The sequence below is a fragment of the Equus caballus genome, chromosome 24 (genome assembly GCF_041296265.1).
Source record: "Equus caballus isolate H_3958 breed thoroughbred chromosome 24, TB-T2T, whole genome shotgun sequence".
NCBI classification, from domain to species: Eukaryota; Metazoa; Chordata; class Mammalia; order Perissodactyla; family Equidae; genus Equus; species Equus caballus.
In genome coordinates, this window is record NC_091707.1 from 55,100,099 (window position 1) to 55,121,691 (window position 21,593).

The window sequence follows — 21,593 nt, forward strand, 5'->3', positions numbered from 1 at the left end:
CCCAGGGAGGCAGGTAAGGGCTGCCTGCTGCCCAGCTGGCTCCCGGAGCCTGTAGCTCAGGGCCATGGGGGCTCCAGGACAGTGTGTCTCCAAGCCACAAGCATCCCCACGGGGCGCAGTAGACTCGGGCCATCCATGGAGGGGCCGCGGCTCTCACCAGCAGGCGCAGCCCAGCCCTGGGCCTGAAGCAGGCCTCTGCCCCCTGTAGCCTGGGACAGAACACAGCAACACAGGCGGGACCAGAGGAAGTTTATTTATACCAATGAGCAACACAAGGGCGAAGCACTCAGGAGTGGACCCTGCGACTCCAGGAAGGACACCTCAACCAAGGGCTTTCCCTGAGGTATGTCTTCGGGTTTTCCAAAACTACACATGGTGCACAATTCAGCGGGCCTCCCACAGACGCACTGCTGAGGGCCTCAGGGAGGGGCTGCTGTGCGCTTTCTGGCTACGCCCACCCACCGGGGGACGCGGGCCGGGCACTGCTCTGTGCAGACAGACTTCCATGCCAGTCAAGTGTCAAAACAAAAGCATCTGCAGAGGCAGCAAACCCGCAGTGCCTGGCTCAGGTGGAGCAAAGCGCCGTCGGTTTCCAGGCCGGAGTGTCCAGCATTATTTGGTGGAAACAAAACATGAGTGTGTCCAGGGAAAAGAGCATGATTTCTGGAGTGGAGAACATGCATGGTCTGGAGTTCTGTAAATAAACTGGAAAGTTTCACCAACAAAAGACTCAATTTAATAAAAACTGGCCAACTCTGGCCAGTACTCAATGCTCAAAGCAGCTTTCAAACTGGGAGATCTCGCGGTCAAACAGAGAGCAAAGTGTTCAGCTGGCAATGTGGTTTATTTTTTGGAGCACGGGCTGAGATACATCTTGTGCTCGTTGGCATCCCCACATTAACTTTTCGAAGCACTTTCTAGTTTGATGACAGGCACAGACCACATAGGCTTTTAGGGAGCAGGTTTTGAGAGTATATTTGGAACTGTCGGATGCTTTCAAATGGAAGTGGGGCTGGGGACTAGAACAGGCTGGCCGATGGACACCTGGCCGAGGGCGCCACATCCCTGGGCTGCTCTGGGGGAGAGACTCCAGCTGGACCAGTCTGTCTGACCACACGACGTCATCTGGCACCATCCCCCCACAGGGCTGTGCTCACAAGCGACAGAAAGGATGACGTTCACAGAAGAGGCAGTACTGACATGCACACACGGCCTGCAGACCGCAGGCCAGCAATCACCCTGGGGCAGAGCCTAAGGGGCGTGGCGAAGCAATTAAGGTGGGGTATGTGGCCATAAAACGAGTGTTACTGAAAGTCATAGAACAGCTTCCGGGGACTCATGAACTCCTTCACGACCTCGTCCGTGACCTCCTGGCGCCGGGCCTGGTGCTCGGCGACCAAGGGCTGCAGAACCTCGATGAGGATCTTCTTGAGGTCGCCGGTGAGCAGGGCTCCACTGGTGTAATCCTGTCCGGGGGAGACCACAGTGAGACCCACCTGGCACCCCGGGCACCTCCCTCCTCTGGGCAGCCAGCAGCCCACACAACCACCCCCCTACCCAGAGCCTGGTGCATGGGCGGCGCCCAGAAGTACAAGAACGTGCACCTTACACTACACTCTTCTTGAAATGACTAGACCCTGGCTCTGATGAGAAGCTGTGACCTGCTCTACATGGTGGAAGGGACAACAGGAAGTGTCACCCGCAGCCGCCCGCCTGCCCGGCCTGGTTGCGCTCCGAGCACATGGACAAGTGATTGCTCCCTTCAGCCCCTCCAGCTGCTCTAAAACCTTTGCAGGATCTTCTTTTGTTTTCTGACTGTGGGAGTAACATGTACTTGTGGCACAAATTTGATCAAGTACCCGAGCCACAAAGCGGCAGCAAGTCAAGGGGGCCCCTGGTGCAGCCAAGACCGGGTGGCAGGAGGGCCCTGCTAACGTGATGGCGTGTTTTCTTCTACCTTTGTCCCCATGCATTTTATTCAGACATATTTGACCGCGCTGCATCTCCAATCTGGGACCCTGTCGCCACTGTCCCAGGCATATTACTCTTGTCACTACAACCTCACGCCTGCGGACTCATCACCTGTGACAACTGGCTCACGTCTCCTCTGCTGTATGGATGGAGTCTGTCCTGAACCTGCTGCTGTCATCATTCGTAGTCTATGTATGGAGAGCTCTCTCTTCTTCAAGATGAGCTCCTCGGGAGAGGTCCCAGGAAGTGGGAAACCTGAGGCACAGTGCGCACGGGAAGCTGCTGGGCGAGGGCCTGGGCCTGGACACCCGCACCCTGCCAAGCTTCGGAGCATCTGCTTCACGACAGGGAGACCCCAACCCGTTGACTCGGGGCACTGCTTCGGCTGTGACAGTGTCTTGTTTTAACTGATATTTCTCTGACCACCAGAGAGATTAAGCTGTTCTGTGGCTACTCAACAGCATTCGTACTTTCTCTCTGTGCGCCACCTGCTCACGCGGCTCCTGGCACACTACTAGCGATGCGATCGACCTACTCAATCTTCATTTCCTCTCAGCTGAGCACCAGCTCTTAAGGCCCAGGCATGGAGGAAGCTCTGACGCCCCTAATGTGGCTGCTAGAACCTTCCAGGCCCGTGTGAGGGGGCTGGGGGCCAGGCCCTGTCTCACCTTTCTGATCTGCTCGAGCCTGTCGTCGTCCTCGAGGAAAAAGGTCAGGTACATGAAGGACACATCCACGTCGCAGTTGCCCCCAAACTGCCTGTGCTCCTCGACAGTGTCTCTGCCTCCAGAAAAGGCGTGCTTGTTGACCTGCAGCAGCCAGAGGACACGGACGTGCGAGTCAGCCCAGCCCCGCGGGTACAGACTGGCTGAGCCCATGCGGAGAGGCCCGGGACTGCTTTCTACCCCGCTGGAGCCCGGGCAGGGGCGGCCGAGGCTCACGGACAGTGGGAGGCGCCCCCTCAACGGCTCCTTCCTGCCAGGCCTGGGGGTGAGCGGCACTGGGGCTCCCCACAGCAGGGGGGGCAGACTCGCTTTGAAGCACCCTCTCCCCAGAGACACAGAGCAGAGGTGGGAAGCCAAACTCCAGCTGTGTGAAGTTTGAGGGAAACGTCCTACAGTGTTCTCGCGACAACCTTCAGAAAGAGGAAGAACACAAGCCAGCCTCAGAGTCACAGAGACAACGAGCAGGGGCGCCGCCGCCCGCCCGGGGCAGGCGTGCTGGTGACAGAGGGTGGAGAGCAGCCCCAGGCAGCGCGAAGGCTGCTGCCTTCTCCCAGGAAAGGAGAAGCGGCGGCACAAGGATACGGCTCATAAGGGAACGCAGAAGCCACGGAAGGGGCAGAGGGAGCCAGGGGCGGCAGCAGGGCCCCACCTGAAGACATGCAGCCTCAGGCGCTGACGCCGGGAGGACTCAGACGCTGAGAGAATGGTTTTCAGGAACCACTGAAGATAATCTTGGAGAAATCAGGGCCAAGAGACGAGAGAAGAAAAGCCAAAAAGGACAAAGTTCTTCCATGTTCTTTCTGCGAGGATTTGAGAAACCTACTAGGTGCAAACATCACCCTAATTTTAATTCTGATGTGGAGAAGGGTATGTGGAGTCAGTGACTTCTAAGTTGAGACGTTTATAAGTCTCCCCAGCAGGACCCCAGGGCAGATTACTAACTGGGTACTTGGGGTGGTCTAAAGCAGCAGGGAACGTCAGGGGCAGAGGTCATCAGGCACGAGCGAGATCAGGGAACCCATCTCCTTTTGGAGGGTGCCGCCAGGGGCTGCCAGGGAAAGCGGAAGGTGCCCGGCACTTGGGCAAGGCCCTGCACAGAGAGAAGTTGGTGACAGGTGGCCACCACTGGGTGGGCCAGGGCAGGAGGAACAAAGATAACAAGTCTCAACTTCCCTTTCCTCAACAAAAAAAGAGCAAGTTACAAAAGAGAATCAATGTATGCAAACTGCAAAAACTGTGGAAAACACAAGATAACCAGAAAGAAGAGAAAACCACCTTGTATGAGGCTCTCCTGAGGTCTGTGCGTCCTTGGGCAGGCGCACTGTCTGGCGGAGTCGCCGTTGTGCAGTGGCCCACCGGCATGGACAGCTTCCTGGGCGCAGACCCCTGGCCAGGGAGCCAGGGCCTCAGGGCAGGTGCCCCAGTGCCAGGAGGGAAGTCTTGAGGACAGTGTCCCAGGCTGCAGGGGTGGTTCTAAAGGCTATGCAGGGGCCTGGGGACAGTCCACAGCCCTTGTCTGAGAGGAGGACGGGGAAGTGCGTGTCTGCGGCTTATTTCCAAGATGTGTGGGCACCGCCCACCACCACACATCACTTTTCCCTGGCAGACCCCTTGTCCAGTGGTGGCCCACAGCAGACTTGCCATTGGTGGTGGCTGCTACCATTATTACAAATATTTAATCCCCAACGACCTTGGTATTGCCATCTCCACTTTATAAGTGAAGAAAACGAGGCACAGAGTGTCAAGAAGCTGTGGGCTGCAGCAGCGAGAGGGGGAGCCTGGCAGAGCCTCCTGGCATGCCCAGGCTTTCAAAGGCTTCTAGGAGCGGCTTCGGTTGGCCTGGTTTTGGACCTGGCCAGTCCCCAGAGGTGCTGGGGCCTAACTTACAGGAAACCAGCAGGACAACGGGTTTGAGTTAGAGTGGACAGCAGTCTTGGTGGTGGGGCTGGCGGGATCCAAAATGACAGAAGCAGGTGAGAGGCACCACCGAAACCAGTGTGACTCAGTGTAAGAGGAAGCGATGCCAAGAGGGGATATCGGGGCGGCGGGACGAGGACTTGATCAACCACCAATCTCCAAGAGCTAGCGAGCTTTGGCTGCTACCATCCAGTGGGATGGCTGAGCTGGTCCCCAGGGGCCCAAGACCCAGGGCGGGGATGGGCCACCGGACCTCTGACCCTGGAGCTGGAGGTGAGCCCTGGGAGCGGGGCACTAAAGGGGTCCTGTGATCAGAAATCACGAGTGTGGCCAGGCTGGCAAACTGCATTACAGACATTCGTCCTGGCGGCAGAGACGCCACCCTTCCAAGGCTGCCTGCGGAGGTCTGGCTGGGCTCTCACGGGCCCGTGCAATGGCCTGCGGGAGGCTTGTTTTGGCCTGCACTACAAAGAAACTGTCCAACTACTCACTTGTTGAACTAAAATCTTAAATTTGGACAGCACTCTGCAGTTTACAACCACTTTCTCTATGTGCTCTCACGTAAGCCTCAAGTCTATGAAGCCAGCACAGCTGCTCCCACTTCACAAATGACACCTAGAGAGCCAAGGTCACTGGCCAACAGCAGGGAAATAGCAGGGCCCAGATAAGCCAGGCCCCGACTCTGGGCCGCAGAGGCCGTGCAGGGCGGAGCCGGGTGGCGGAGCTGCCCCACTGCTTCCCAGCTTGGGGAATGGAGGAAAGCTGCCTGATCCTCGAGCCTTGACTTCCTTGCCAACCAAATGGACACAGCCCCCAGGGCGGCTGCTGGGACTCAATGAGATGCCAGGGGAGCAAGAGATCCCAGGGGAGCAAGGGCAGGTGAGCGGGGCCAGGCAGTGTGTCCCTGGCACAGCTGCTGTCATTCTTGGGAGGTGCTTGGCTGCTGTGGAGGTTCTGATTCTGGAGCAGAAGGTGGGCCTGGGGATTGAGAACGAGGGCCTGGCCTGCCCCACAGGCTCGTGACCCTGGTGGTCCTGCAGCCTGTGTGGTCCCTGACCTCACACTCACTGCTGGCCCCTAAGTCAATGGAGAATGCCCAGAGCCATGAATGACTTCTTTAAAACAACTTCTTAAAACAAAACCAAACGACTTCTCTGCAGGAAGGAACCGGTGCTCCCCCGCCCCTCCTCTGCGCTCCACGAGCTACAAGTTCAGCCAGAAGTGAAAGGGAAAGAAAAAGCCCTGTTTACACCAGCTTCCAACCGAGGGCTGGAGAGGTGGCGGCAACCGTTTCCTGGATGAAAGTTTTGGTATTGTGGGTTTCCCCCGCTGTTAACCAGAACCTGCTGGGGGCTTTCCAGAAGGGTCAGGGCTCGGGGAGTGACCCAGATGGTTGCATTACATGCCTCAAATACAGTTTATGTCACTCCTACTGTAATCTTCCAACCCGCGAACACACACTCGGTTCCAAATAAAATGTCAAGAGCTTTGCTCGACAGCGAGGGGAGTGTCCATACACTCGCACTTCAGTGCTGAGCAGCCGAAGTGCAGCCCTGACAAACAAGGAAGTTCAACGCCTGTCGTGAATTTCTCTGGTGAGTTGACCAATATTTACTGAGCACCCAGAGCACGCCGGCCGGGCACAGCACTCCCCAGCCAGACACGACCGTCCTGTCAGAGGACACGTCACTGCATCTCAGCGAGAACTCTCGGCCCCAAAGCCCCACCTTGGGAACGGCTGCTCCGGGGCCAGTAGGGCACCCTGCTGGTTCCAGCGGCGGAAACTAGGTCAAGCTGGCCCTCCTCTCTGGGCCTCATCTTCCTCATTGCTAGAAGGAACACACTATCTCCCGGAGAGAAACGAAAGCAGAAAACACCAGCAAAGCACCTGGGCCAGCTCCTGGAACACAGCCGGTGCTCAGAAGTGTCTGAACGTTTTTGCTATTGTTTAATTGTAACTTTAAAGGAAACTGGCATGACTTTGCTTCCAGAGTAGAGGGTTGGTGAGAAAAGCAAAGCAAAAAAAAAAACAAAACACAACACTAAAGTTTTGCCTAAACGAGAGGACACAAACAAAATGAATTTACCTTAAATCTGGGAACAGGGGCAGGCTGCCTCGAGCTGGCAGGGAGCGGGCCCTGGTCCTGGAATCCCAGGACGCCCAGAGGACAGCAGGGTGCGTGCGCGCCTCTCCCAGGCGTGGATCTGCTCGTGCGGGCTGCGCCTCCGCCCAGCCGTGCTCACCTTGTTTTTAATCTGCTTGGCCGAGTCCGTGAGGAAGATGGACGAGTTGGGGTCGCTGGCGCTCATCTTGGTCTGGGCGCCCTGCAGGGCGGGGAAGAAGGTCGAGTGCAGCAGGGCTGGTTTGGGGTAGCCGATCCTGGGGGCGACGTCTCTCGTCATCCTGAAGTAAGGATCCTGCGGGGAGAGGGGCCTTTGCAGGACAGCTGGAAGGAATGGGCCAGCCCTCAGCCCTGAGCAACACGCGAGGGCCTTCCCAGGAAGCTCCTGAGTCTCCAATTAGTGTAACGACTGATCCACCCCCCACCCCCCAGCCTCCCACTGCCAAGTGCGAGGAACCTCCTGCCACAGCCGGACTGAGAAACCCGGTGGTGCCTCCTGACCTGGTCAATGGCGCACGGGATGAGGCACTGGATGTCCGCCCTGTCCCGGAAGATCTGGGGGAAGGAGTTGCTGAAGGAGGGCGCCGCCTGGATGGCAGGAAAGCTGATCTTCCCTGAAAGCGAGGACAGAACATTTTCACACGAGACCCGCTCCTGCTCCGGCTGTTAACCCAGGGAGAGGGACGCACAAAAGGAGGCTTTCTCCCCGTTAGAAAAGTTGTAATCACTAGAGAAAATCTGAAAACCACAGGAAAGTGGAAAGAAGAAGAAATCGACAGTCCCAGTTGGAGCCTCCTGTCGCCCATTGTTTTACTCCGCGCAGTCTGTGGCTACACTCGTCAGTCCCCTGCCCTCTTCCCCTTTGTGACGCCCACCCACGCTGCTGCCGAAGCGATCCCGTCCCGGGAAAGTGCCGCCCTCTCCCCATCGGGCATGCAGGTGGTTCCTCCTCTTCAACCATCGACTATGACGGCTTAGTACACAAAACTGTTCCCAGCATTTTGGATGTTGTTGTTAATGCTGCTACTGCTACTTGCCTAGACCTGCAGAAGTGGACCCTTGACAAGGGGTGTCAGTGTCACAGCAGTCCACCCCAGCCGTGCTACTTGGGTTCTCAGCCGCCCAGGTGTCCCGGGCTCCCGGGGCTGGGCCGGCACGCACGCACGCACGCTCCAGCTGAGCTGGGAATGCAGCCCCAGCTGTGGTGAGCGCTGCCAGGTGAGCTCGGGGTGCTGCTTCTCCTCTCCCCTGAAAGTCCTGACCCTGTGAGGCCCTCTCCTAGCAGCTGTTTTCACCCCACTTCAGAAAGAGACACCCCATTTCTGGGTTCCTGTCTTCCTCTGGGGGACCAAGTGGATGGCTGCCCTTGCCACCAGCGCCCCCTTAAAGCACAGAGTGGCAGTGGCCATTCCCTGCAGGCGGGGGCCAGGTCTGTGCTCAGGGCCCTCCCTGGGCTCCTCGACTCCTCACGACTCTACGAGAAGGCACCACCATCGCCCCCATTTTACACCGTGCACCTTTAGGCTCACTGACATGGCTTGCCAAAGCCAATACACAGCAAGCAGCTGGCTGAGCCGGGATTCAAACCCAGGTCTCCTGGCAGCAAACTGTGTGTGTACAGCTATTCGTTATGTCCACCGTCTCCTCACTCGCACGGTGCAGCCTCCACTGAGACAGCTTCCCTCTGCCAGCTGGGCCTCCAGGGACAGAGCCCTTCCAAAAGCACAGGGTTCACTCCCCAACTGTCGGGAGTGAATGTGACCGGGACGTCAGGCTTGTGGATGTGCCGAGCCTCCTGGCAGGGCCTCCCTGTGGCGTTTCTCTCCGTGTTTACACTCGCAGGCCCCTCCAGAAGGCCCTGGAGGGCACTCCCTCCCGCAGCCCAGTGGACACAGCCTGGGAGCTGCCCCAGGTGTGGGGGATTAGGAGACCCAGCCACCAGTCTCAAGGGTTGATTCTCAGCTCAAGGAGCTACGTTCTGAAAGGAGAGAAGGCCAATGCATCTGAAAGAGGCACAGAAATCTCTGGACAGGACATAAACATGCACAGGGCAGGAAAACATGAGCCTATGAGCTGGGGGCCAAGGGAGGGAGGGTGGGGTGGGCTCTGCGGGCCTCGAGTCAAGCCCCTTCTTCCAGATGGGGACACTGAGGTCCAGGGAGCCAATAATGGCATGCCAAAATCACCCATACTCTTTTCTTTCTTTCTTCTAAACCTTCAAATGGAGGGCTGAGGAGAGGGACAGATGGTAACCTGAAGTACAGCTCCACGTGGCCCAGAAATGTGGCCGACGGCATCATCCTAGCTCACTACGTTCTGGGAAAACCCACCTCTGGGTTTACTACTTGAAGAGACAAAGTGCACATGCTCCCATCTCAGTGACAGCTCGGCCAGAGATGCCACGTCCACCAGCCCAGCCTCCATGCTGCCACTCCTTTGTGATGGCCGTGGGGCGGGGCAGCAGCGGGCTCCTTACCGATGGAGTCACTGTCGGTGAAACCGAAGATGCCTTTCACTTGGTTGAAGGTAACGTGCTTCTGAATCTTCACCACGTTCCTGTAGAAGTCTGAACTTGACCTGCAAAGACATCAGAATCAAACCTCAGGTCCAGTGGGTGGCCTCCCGCTGAGGGCAAAGCAGCAGATGGGCAACCTCTGTGGACCAGATATGGGTGAGGACACGGATTGGGGAGGAAGGGGCCCAGCAGCCAGCAGTGGGCAAAGGTACCTGCAGCACGCAAAGTGGACATGCCTTTAACAGCGGAGCGGACCGGGAAGGGTGGAAACCAGCGTGAAACCAACACAAGATGACCAGCCAGTGAGTCAAGAACACAACCAGATTCAGACCCAGCGGCTAACATGAAACATTTAACATTTAAATTCCGCCAGGGCCAATGGCTGAGTGTGCCATGGAGCTTCAAGTCTGGGAGCCACACGAAGCTTTTTGTCTGAGATGGACTGTGTTCGGTGTCATGGGAGACTACCTGCGACTTGATGCTAGATGGGGCATCTGGACAGAAACGACGGGTCCAGGAAGGAGGGTTTGTCAACAGTTCTGGGCCACAGCGGCTGGTTCAACAACCAGACTCTCTCTTCTGGATGGTAAGGGGGTGTGCACAGGAGGCCTGGATCTGTGGCAGCCATTCTGCTACCAGAGGGAACTAGGCTGAGGACAAAGCAAACATGGGGAGGGGGTAGAACCCAGAGTGGCTTCTTACACTGCATCTTTTGACTAATATATTCAGCAGCTTTATTCCCTACGCCCTGCCAAGTGTCAGGGACCATAAGGATGAAAAGGGAAGAGCGAGAAAGCTAACGTTTCCTAGTGTCTGCAGAGTGTGGCAGGAGCTGGGCTGAGCACCGCCAACACTGCCCTTCCAGGGGCATAGGCACTGCCCTTCCAGGGGCGGCTGCACCCCTACTTCACAAGAGAGGTGCCCAGTCACGTCGCAGAACTAGCGGGAACACGAGCTGGGATCCAAACCCAGGCGTGTCTGGCCCCAAGGCCTGTGCTTTTCTCACCACATCTCCCAGCTTCTGATGAGGTGAACACTTGGCCAAGGATGGACCACCACTGAATGTCTTTGGGCAGGCCGGTGAAAGCGTCGGGGTACAGGGACACTGGTGCCTGGGTCGGGGCAGCCAGGAGGCAGGGAGGCGTGTAAAGGCAGAGGCCACCACACCAGGGTCTGTTCTGAGTTGAGCAGACTCCCACTCAGCAGTGGGACATGGACAGGGACGGGAACGGGGACAGGGACAGGGACGGAGATAGGGACGGGGATGGGGAGGGGGAGGTGGAGTCAGCTTTCCCTGAGCAGCTAGCCTGACTGCCCACCAAGCTCCAGCCCTGGGGCACTGGTCAGGATGGGAATAGTGCTACAGAGAGAAGACCAGAGAAGACACACCAGGAGCAACACGCAAGGTCTTCCCAGGCCAGGCCCGCTCAGTGCAATGGGAACAACAGAGAGCAGAGAGCAATGGGCGCCCGGAAAGCTGCCGGCCCTGCCGGCTGCCGAAACACGGTTGCTGGCACAGAGGGGTGGGTCTCCGCGGACAGCAGCAGCCTCATGCTGCTCACACTCGGCCAGGATAAGCAGCCGCCTGCCCCAGGGGCCAGCTAAGACTCCAGGCATCCCTAGGGTGGGGCAACCGTAAACCCTCCAGGGCAAATTGGCTGGGTGGGCCACACCCTTCTACCTGGGGTCACGCTGCACAACATGGTCCCCAAGGCCCCCAAGAAGGAAAAATCTACAGTATCCCCAAACTCCTGGCTCCAGCTCGGGGGTGTTTGAGCAGTGTTTCTGAAGAAGACCACGTGGATCTTTCCTGGAGGACGGGTCACTTCCTTGGCCCGGCGCTCCAGCTGCGCAGGCTGCTGGAGTGCAAGGCTGCACCCTGAGCAGCAGCCCTCCCCAGGAGGGACATCAGTTTCCCGGGCACGTGCCTGTCCCACGCAGAGTGACAGTGCCCGCACGCTGAGGCTTTGCCCCTGGCGACAAGGAACAGACCTCGCTGCATCCCATAAATGATGACTGAACAGTCTGCCCCTGGGGAGAACACCAGCCCTCTCACTCAGAGGACCTGACCCCACCCATCCCTTACACAGGCACCCAGAGACGGCTCACAGGGGGATAGGGATTAGACAGGGCTGTTCACCGGGCGCTCACCAGGCCAGGCACGGCTCAAAGCACTTCCGGGCAGTAACCACGCAGGCCTCACAACGCCTGCAGCACAGCCACTGTTTCCTCCTGGCCGTGAGCCCCTTCCTCTGTCTTCCCACACTCACCATCACCCGTCCTAGTGTCTTTACCTGCGTGACTCTCCCGTGAGAAGGTAACCTGACATGGCTGCTGGACAACTGTTCTGTCGGCTGCTGTATCCCCAGCACTTTGGCATCTAGTGGATGCTCGATAGATGCCTGTTGACTAACAAGCCGAGCCGAGCCGAGCTGAGCAGGCAGGCAGAGAGGAGGAAAGTCAGCGCTGAGTCCCAGTGAGTGGCGGTCAGGCCGTGAGCCCAGGCAGGGCCCTCTGCACCCCTCTGCTGGACAGCCTTGTACTAGTACCCATGCCCCACTTCACAGGAAAACGAGGCTCAGAGAAGTCCAGACTCGCCCCAAGGAACTATGCCAACCAGGTGCAGAGCTAGGTCTGCAGCGCCGGCTTCCAGACTGCCAGTGCAGCATCTTTGTCCCTTGTGCCTCCTGGCAGGGAGGACTCTCCGGGCCCACATGTGGGGCCAGAAACACGTGGGGGGACGGGGTGGAACCTGCTGCCTGCCAACGACTTCCTCCCCCACGGAGCCCTTGCCACATCCCTCCCACCCAAAGAGAGGGTGCAGGCTGGCTCTGCTGTGCCTCCAGCTCCTGAAGACCAGGAAGGGGCTCTGATAATCAAACATCTAGATGTTGAGTTAAATTTCAATGAAAAACTAAAATCCTCAAGTATTTAGACGAAACTCAGGGTTTAACTTTTAAGTCTCGCCTAACCTTAGGTTCGAAATAAAATGCCTTTCTAAGAAGAGGGAGGAGAGACCCTTTGGTTTACGCGTTTTCTGCTTTACTCCACGTTTGCAAAGAAAAGGGAAGTTCTCTTACACCCGTTAGAACGGCAAAAATAACCAAAACAAAAAGTGACAAATGTTGGAGAGGCTGTGGAGAAAAAGGAACCCTCATACACTGCTGGTGGGAATGCAAACTGGTGCAGCCACTATGGAAAACAGTATGGAGATTCCTCAAAAAATTAAAAATAGAAATACCTTATGACTCAGCCATGCCACTACTGAGTATCTATCCTAAGAACCTGAAATCAGCAATTCCAAAAGTCCCATGCACCCCTATGTTCATCGCAGCATTATTCACAATAGCCAAGTCATGGAACCAACCTAAGTGCCCAGCAACTGATGATTGGATAGAGAAGATATGGTATATATACACAATGGAATACTACTCAGCCATAAAAAAGGACAAAATCGTCCCATTCACAACAACATGGATGGATCCTGAAGGTATTATGTTAAGTGAAATAAGCCAGACAGAGAAAGACGAACTCTGTATGACTCCACTCATAGGTGGAAGTTGACATAGAAACGAAGTGAACTGATTGGTGGTGACCCAGGGAAAAGAGGGGTGAGGGGAGGGCACAAAGGGTGAAGGGGTGCACCCACAACATGACTAACAATAATGTACAACTGAAATTTCACAGGGTTGTACACTATCATAATCTTAATAAAAAGTTAAAAAAAAAGAAAAAAAAAGGAAGTTGTTGCCGAGCACAGGTGAAGATGTGAAACCTCAGGTACCAGGAAGAAGGCAGCCTGAGGAATGGCCGCCCAGACCCCGCGTTCTCTCAGACGTGCCGAAAGCAGGTGGCTCATGTGGTGGGCTTTCCACGTGGACGGTTGGCAAGCTCACCCCCAGCCCACCACGGGCCGACCCACGGAGAAACCTTTGTGTTTTGAGAGTGTCCATTTCTGCCCCCCACCAACGAAGTTCAGCAAGGCCGGGACTTGGTGCGCTCACTGCTGTGCTCTCAGGGCTGGAGGCCACAGGCAGCACTCCGTGACTGTGTGTCTTACCAACCCAGGGGGACAGGGCCACCCCCACACTGCACCACATGTAGCTGAGGTGGAGCCTGGGCTGCTGGGGGAATAAAGGGGTCATCTAAGCCTGGCTGCGGGTGGGAGAGCTCCCAGTAAAAGGTGACGCTTGATGGCGTGTTTGGAAGAGGGTGGAGGGCTCCCCTGAGCCGGGAGTGGTGGGTCATGGAGGCGAGCTCTGGCAGAGGAGAGCACAGACAAAGGTGGGGATGTGGAACTGGAAACTGTCCCACCTAGAAGAGGTGGCAGAGACACCAGAGAGGAAGAGGCCAGATCACAAACAGTCTTGTGTGCTAAGTGGAAAGTGAGAACTTCATCCTGATGATGATGGACAAGCGGAAAAGGAGTGAGTGGGGGACGAGACCCAGTCTGCGTTTACAGAGGGCGCTGGCTGGTGGGGGACCAGAGGCCGTGAGAGGCCTCGGGGGGGTGGCAAGAGGTTGCACAAAAAGGTGCCAGTGACTGGGCAACACCAGGGCTGCCCTGTCCTAAAACGAGCAGCAGAACCCATGCTGTGTCTGTGGGTTCAAGCAGCGGGATCCGGTCACTTCAAGGAATAGGGGGAGAGAAATGAAATAGAGAGCCATGGAAATGGTAACAATGACGACATCGACGGCCACTCCAAGCCAGGCCTACTTCCTTCCTTCAAAGACCAGGTTTCTTCAAGGTCACCTCGGTGTCTCCATGCCCACAGGGCAGAAACAAGAGAAGTGATTACAAACCTAATAGGTAAAACTAGGAAATCAATTCATTACTGGCCAGCGGAAAGGCCAGATTTTGTATTGGGGCACCTAGTTCCCTAAGGCTTCAGTGCTTATAAAGGGAACACTGGGGAGGCGGAGACAGGAAGGTCCCCTGCACTCGCTCACACAGCACCCCGCGCCCTCCCCGCCCAGCCTGGCCTGCGAGAACCCTCAGCCGGCAGGGCCAGACTCCACATGGTGAGACGGAGTGTCCACGTGAATCCCTTCTCGGGGACCCCCTGTGCCTCGAGGGGAGCGTCTTGTCTTCGGTGGTCAGCGGATGGTGGCTGAGCTGAACGGCATTCTTCCCGGAGCAGCTGACACAGTCTTACTTTTCTAACATACTTCTTGGTAGGCACTTGGGATGAAGTTCAAGACTTCAGAAGGGTAAATTCAAGGATTTTCACATTGAAATATTTTGGCCTATTAAGTGGTTGATTTAAAAACTAGACTGTGAGGGAACTGTGCAACCAGGGAGTCTTTTCTCTGAGGAAAAAGGTCCACTGGGAAAGAGAACGAGACCTAACTTGGCGAGACTGACAGCCAGGAGAGACACTGAAGTGTCAAAGTATTTCTCTGTCACAGGCTGAGCATGGACATCTTAACTGGTGAATGAATCCAGTAAACCAGATCATAATGTTTAAGAAAGGGAGAAAAACATTTACGAGGCCTCAAGATCATTCCAGATGTTTCAGATTTGTCTATGGTCATGAAGACTTGCTACCTGCATCCAATTATCTAAAAGGCACCAAACGTTTTCTTCTTACCCCATGTACTCAAGGTCAGAGAAGATGAAAGTCTTCTTGATGTCAAAGCCGCAGGCGATGATGTCCTTGGCGTTCTCCACGGCATAGCCGTAGGCCTGGTCCAGGGTCAAGTCCTTCCACAGGTACTTCTCATCATCCGTCATCTGGATGACCAAGGGCACGTTGAACACATCCTGCAGCCACCTAACAGACACAGAGGAAGAAGGCTGACACCTCATTTCCCCTGCAGAAAAGTGCCATTTTGCATCTGAAAACACAGTTCCTGTAACAAGGTGTGCCAAAACTCCTTGTCCACAAAATCGCAGGATCTTGCTGACAGCGAGGAGGGCTATTTCTGTTTACTAACGCAGAGGGCCCTGCACATGGGCTCCGTGCCCGCTGCTTCACACCCTTGATTCTGAAGCCATACAATACTTTATGAGGCAGGTATTATTATTTCCCTCCTGCAGATGCAGGAACCAAGGCCCAGAGAAGGAACTCTTCTATGGTCACAGAGACAGGGAGAGGAGGAAACAGGTCTGTGCTCTCTCCATCACGCCGCATCCCCCTAAAGCGACGCCAGGAACAGAGTGAACGGAAGCCACAAAGGTGCCAATTCCCTAGGACCTTGGTTGCTCAGCAAACACGAACTAGTACTATCTGGTCAGTTCTAGACACGGTTTACAACTAACATTCCCGATTCACTAAAAGGTGGGGAAAGTCATATGATGCAATACTTACTTGGTAAAAATAAAGGGGATGAGGTGGCCTAGATGCATTGCTTCAGAAGAGGGGCCCCTGCCCGTGTACAGATAAAACGGCTTTTTGTTTTCGTAGGCATCAAGAACTTGATTCATATCTCTAAAGGAAAAAGGAGAAAAGGAAACAGTGTGACTTTAGAGAAAAAAATCCAGGTGCTAATGCTCATTTGGGAATGACGAAGAGACGAAACAACATGGAGAAGAACTAGTTTGTCACCCTTGGTGCTATGCTATCAAAACAGCAAGAAACTTCTACTGAAATGCTTTCTCCTCTGATAGTTTTACATGCAGGTTTGGAATAAAGGGGCTTTTATGACGAAGATTAACCCTGAGCTAACATCTGCTGCCAATCCTCCTCTTTTTGCTGAGGAAGACTGGCCCTGAGCTAACATTCGTGCCGCCCATCTTCCTCTACTTTATATGTGGGACGCCTGCCACAGCATGGCGTGCCAAGTGGTGTGTAGATGCAGCCCAGGATCTGAACCAATGAACCCCGGGCCGCTGAAGCGGAGCGCCAAACTTAACTGCTGCACCACGGGGCCGGCCCCTGGAATAAAATTTTTACAAGACATATATGGTTGGGCAGCCACTGGAACTCTTTGGGAATTCTTCCAACATCCACGTCGATACACCATCTGCTTTACACCTGCTTTCCTGGGAGTGACAGCAGGCCAACACTACACAATCTTTGTTTAGAATCACCCAGCCCTGAGACTCTGGAGCCCGGGCTGGGGAAGTCGCAGGGTTCCATACAGTCCTAACTTAGGGAGGGGAATACAGAACATCCCCAGGGAGTTGAGAGGTCCCCAGCTGGAGATCTGAGTTGGGCTCCCTGAGCCAGGCTGGGACCAGGTGTCTTCAACTGGGAGTCATTCTGGAATTACCTGCCCTCCTCCAGGACCGGGGTCCACAGACAGTGCACAGTCCCCCTTCCTGCTTGTGCATCAGAATCACCTGGCAGGCTGTTTCCACACCACATCTGCCCGCCCCTCTAGGTGTGAACACTGCCCCCCTAGGTGTGAATGCTCTTTGTTTCTGGGCAAAGTGTCCCAAAATAAAAGAGAGTGAGCCACCTTCCCCAGAGGTCTGGGAAGGAGAATCCACATAAGAGTAGTCTAAAAGTGACTTCTCCTCATGCCCCACGCCAGGGGCTGACAGTGCTCCTCTCTGGGCTGATAGGATTAGGGGTGTTCTGTTTTTTCGTGCTTAGCTTTGATTTTTCCCCCATGGAATGATCACACACTGCTTTTGAGATAAGGAAAGAATAAAAAACTTAATTACGGAAGGAACAAGTCCTTCTTCAGTTCTCACAATTAACCAAATCAAACTTTCATGGGCTTATAGAAGAGAAGAAAATGCAGCTGTGACACGAGCTGCTCTGGATGCCTTGTGGGGAGTCTCTGGGAACCGTGTGCCATCCTGGGGCGAGGCGTTCCTGAGAAAGGGGGGCAGGGAACTGACTGAGGTCCCATTCTGTTTCCAGCAGGGAAGCACCCAGCTGGGGCGGGGGCCCAGTCACGGTCCAGCACTTGCAGCTCGACAGTGGGTGGGAGATCTCATCTAATCCCCTATTTTACAGAAGATAAAATTAGACCAAGAGGCATTCTTAAATGTGAGAATGCCAAAAGCTTCAAGTCCTATGCCTCCCTAAGCCAAGAGCCTACAGGATGACAATAGTGAAGTAAACAAGCCACAAGGGCAGTAGAACGATTAACCGTAAGCCGCTTGATGTGTGAAAACCCCACACATCCTGTGAAAGGTGCAGTGGAGCTGGGGCAGGGCACTGAGATGGGGGAGATACGCAAGAATGTGCTTTTCCTTCAGAAGGAGCAATGAACAACCTAAAAAATGAAATTAAGAAAATGCTATTTACAACAGCAGCAAAAAGAATAAAACCTTAGGAATAAATCTAAAGAAGCGCAAGACTTGTACACTGAAACTGTGAAACACTCCTGAAAGAGACCACAGGCCTAAAGGAGCAGGAGGACGCGCGTGTGCGTGGATCGCAAGAGTTACTATTTTAAGATGGCGACACTCCCCGAATTGATCTACAGGTTCAGTGCAATCCTCATCAAAACCCCTGCTGCCTTTTCCACAGAAATTAGCAAGCTGATCCTAAAATTCACTTGGAAATGGAAATGACCTAGAATAACCAAAATAATCTCGAAAAGAAGAAAGCTGGAGAACTCAACACTGTCCAATGTCAAAACTTACTATAAAGCTGCCGTGATCAAGACTCTGTTGTGTATTTAATAAACCCTTTCAAATGTGGTCAATGATTTTCAACGAGGGGGCAAGAAAATCCAAGAGGGAAAGAACAGTCCTCAACGAACAGTGCGGGGACAACAGGACATCCACAAGCAAAAGAATGAAGCTGGACCCTACCTCACACACACACAAATTAACTCAAAATGGATCAGAGACCTAAAAGTAAGAGGAAAAACTAAACACTCTGAGAAGAAAACACAGGCATAAATCTTCACGACCTTGGATTACGAAATCGTTTCTTAGATATGATACCAAAAGCACAAGTAACCACAGAAAAAAATAAACTAGCTTTCATCAAAATTAAAAACTTCCGTGCTTCAGAGGACACTGTCAATAAAGTGAAAAGACAATCTACATAACGAGAGCAAATATCTGCAAATCATATATTTGATAAGAGACTAGTATCCAGAAGATAGAAACAACTAGTACAATTCAATAATAAAAAGATAAATAATCCAATTAAAAAGCGGGCAGGGCCAGCCCTGTGGCCTCGTGGTTAAGTTCACACGCTCTGTTTTGGTGGCTGGGATTCGTGGGTTCAGGTCCCAGGCATGGACCTACATCACCTGTCAGCCATGCTGTGGCAGCAACCGACAGACAAAATAGAGGAAGACTGGCATGGACGTTAGCTCAGGGTGAATCTTCCTCAGCAAAAAAACCCAAAACACAAAAAAGAAAGTGGGCAAAGGATCAGAATAGACACTTCTCCAAAGAATATACAACAATAGCCACTATGCCCGTGAAAAGATGCTCGACATCCTTAGTCATTAGGGAGAGACAATCAAACCACAGTGAGACACTGCTTCATACTTACTAGGATGGCTTCAACAACAAACACAACACGGAAAATAACAAGTGTTGGTGAGGACGTGGAGAAACTGGAACCCTTATTAGTATACATTGTTGGTGAGAATGCAAAATGATACAGTCACTATGGAAAAGAGTGTGGCAGTTGCTCAAAAAGTTCAATAACAGCCACCTTATGACCCAGCAGTTCCACTCCCATGTATACACCCAGGAGAACTGAAAAAACACAGCCACACAAAAACCTGTACACTCATGTTCGGAGCAGCATTACTGATAACCAGAAAGTGAAAATAACCTAAATGTCCATCAATTGATGAATGGATAAAGAAAATGTGGGGTCTATCCATTCAATGGAATATTATTCAGGTATAAAAAGGAACAAAGTACCGACACATGTACAACATGGAGGAACATTATGCTAAGTGAAAGAAGCCAGACACAAAAGGCCACATGTTGTATGATTCTATTTACCTGGAATGTGCAGAACAGGTGAATCCATAGACACAGAAAGTAGACTGGCGGTTGCCAGCGGTGGTGGGAAAGGGAAGAATGAGGAGTGACTGCTAATGGGCAGGGGGCTTCTTTTGGGCGTAATGAAAGTGTTCTGGAATTAGATAGTGGTGATGCTGCATAACCTTGTGAATATACTAAAACCCACTGAATTGTATACTTTAAAAAGGTGAATTCAATCTCAATTAAGGAAAAAGCTTTGACTATATTCTGCCCAGAAAGAGGGCTGACTGGGGTTTGGAGTTGTCTGCACGGGGCATTGGAAGTGCTCAGGCAGACTGCCGAGTCCGGCCCTGTGTGCGTTCTTCTGTGACCGTGAAGTGCGAGCAGAACACAACAACCCCACCCCGGACTCTAAATTCCATGAGCATAGTCTTGAAACCTGAGGTGACCCGTGGGTGGGAGACAGGAAGCTTTTGGAACCTGCCCATTTCCTGATGTTATCTGCCTGGAGTTTATAGTCTAAGGTAGGGATGCTCTCTTCCATGTAAACTCCATTAGTTTCCTTTTGATATGACCCGTGAGTCGGCTAGTATAATAGGAGGAAGAGGGCACATAATTTCAGGAAGCCTTCTGCTTATCACGTGGGAAACACTGAACTTGGACATACTAATCCCTTTTGTTTCTATGACATTTTATGATTTATAGCACATCACCTGGCATGAATCTCACCTGCTGTGTACCTGACCTCGATCTCTGAGGTGGGCAGTCCACAGCGAATAAACTAAGGGCCAGAGGGGCAGGGACGGGCACGAGCCCGCAGACAGTTTTGGCAGGAGAGAAGGCGGACCCCAATTTCCCGCAAACTGGCTATCACTCTCCCCACAGTCCCAGGCAGCCTGAGGGAAGAGCCTCCCAGTCCTTCCTCGAGCTAAACAAGAAGGGCGAGAGGTCCGTGGCGAAGGCCTGACCTGTGGGAGAAGAAGATGCCTCTGCGCAGGAAGCGGTGCGGCTTCTGGCCAATGGCTCTCTCGATGCGGTTTATCAGCTCTTGGTCAATTTTACTGCTTCCGAACCGAACTGGAAAAAAATTGGAAGAATCTATCTTAGGCAGCGGGAGATATGGTGATTGGATATTACTGAAATGAAGGGGAAAAATTAGCGATCCATGCAATCTTAACGAACCCAAACCTCTTGAGGCCTTCGGCTCCTGGGCCTTTCCCCCAACACAAGTCAAATCTTTCATATTAACAATGACAGCTGAGATCACACTAGCAAAACAGGAAACCAATTACAGCATAAGATGCTGTATTGTCTGGGACTGGAGTTTGATGGAAAACACACCCAGAATGCAGTCTAGATAGTAACTTCTGGCAGACACACACAGTTGCTTATTAAGGTATAATTTACGTACACTGACAATTATAATTTTAATATGTTTTAACTGTTGAACCAAATTAACATCTGTCTTCAAGTGAATTTTACTCAGATAGTCTGTACTTAAATCATGCAAAATAGCTTTGACTCAGATAAAAACAGCTGAGTTCTGTCTCTTCTCTTTCGACTATCAGTGAGCTAGAGGGACCTTCCTGAGCAGGAGGCCCTGCAAGGAAGGGCTTGGCAATGACGACCTGCCATCCGTGAGAAGTCACCCTTCTTAAGCTGACTTTAGCTTCTTAGCCCCATAAACAACGTCACTGGAGGAGAAACTTAAGTCTCAATGAATAACTCTCACCACTAAGTGAAAGAATTCAAATGAGTGCAAAGATGCCCATTTCAAGAGACCTTTCTCGTGTTCTCAGGGGCTCAGAAAAAGGAAAAACCTTCTACTGTCTACTGCTGACCAATAGTTTCAAGTCAGTTTTCTATTATTATTTTAGTTAAAAAACAATCCTTTGGGAATACAGTGCACCACCAAAAGCTTTTGGGATCTATTTTTTCCCTGACACTGAAGCTTGACTGGATTGATGATTAATTCAGAAAACAAAACATCAACAGATCACCCCTAGCAGTCAGGCTCTTCCCAGGACGCACCAATGAGCTTGTCGTAGTCAACGCCTTTTGCACTGCTTGTCTGCACCATCCACGGGTCCACAAAGTCCTCTCCAGCCTCGGTGGCATCCAGGCCCCTCTCATCCCCAGGTGCTGGGTTCTCTGGAGAGCAGTCGGCCTTGTAATCCTCCCCTGTGGCAGCTTTGTAACTTGTTTTCAACAACGACAACTTCTGCGTTGCAGAATCAATTTCCTCCTGAACGAAGGAAACGAGGATGAGGGGTAAAACTATTAACAATAGCTACCACCTGCTCAAGGTCACTGCCACTATAGGGCAGGCACTGTGATAAAGGCTTTCACACACTAGTCCTTTAGTCTCCAAAGAACACCAAGGCAAGGATCACTGTCACTGTTGTTTTCCAGTTGAAGAATTTGAGACTCAGAGAGGTGAAGGAGCTTGCCCATGGACAAACAGCAAGTTGTGGGCCCAAAGG

At 53.2% G+C, this 21,593-nt stretch overlaps 1 protein-coding gene across 2 annotated transcripts in view; it reads right to left on the bottom strand.

Annotated features, from left to right (window-relative positions):
* Positions 1 to 232: 232 nt before the first annotated feature.
* The window catches only part of WARS1 (tryptophanyl-tRNA synthetase 1), a 31,655-nt gene continuing 10,294 nt past the window's right edge, over positions 233 to 21,593 (bottom strand). For both annotated transcript variants that reach the window (XM_023628400.2, XM_023628399.2), the window contains 9 exons: positions 21,142 to 21,355; positions 20,079 to 20,187; positions 15,563 to 15,682; positions 14,843 to 15,025; positions 9,213 to 9,313; positions 7,238 to 7,350; positions 6,858 to 7,031; positions 2,640 to 2,780; positions 233 to 1,466 (listed from right to left, as the gene is read on the bottom strand). In XM_023628400.2, the coding sequence (XP_023484168.1) occupies positions 1,305 to 1,466; positions 2,640 to 2,780; positions 6,858 to 7,031; positions 7,238 to 7,350; positions 9,213 to 9,313; positions 14,843 to 15,025; positions 15,563 to 15,682; positions 20,079 to 20,187; positions 21,142 to 21,355 (1,317 nt within the window). In that variant the 3' untranslated portion in view covers positions 233 to 1,304. The remainder of the gene's footprint in view (positions 1,467 to 2,639; positions 2,781 to 6,857; positions 7,032 to 7,237; positions 7,351 to 9,212; positions 9,314 to 14,842; positions 15,026 to 15,562; positions 15,683 to 20,078; positions 20,188 to 21,141; positions 21,356 to 21,593) is intronic.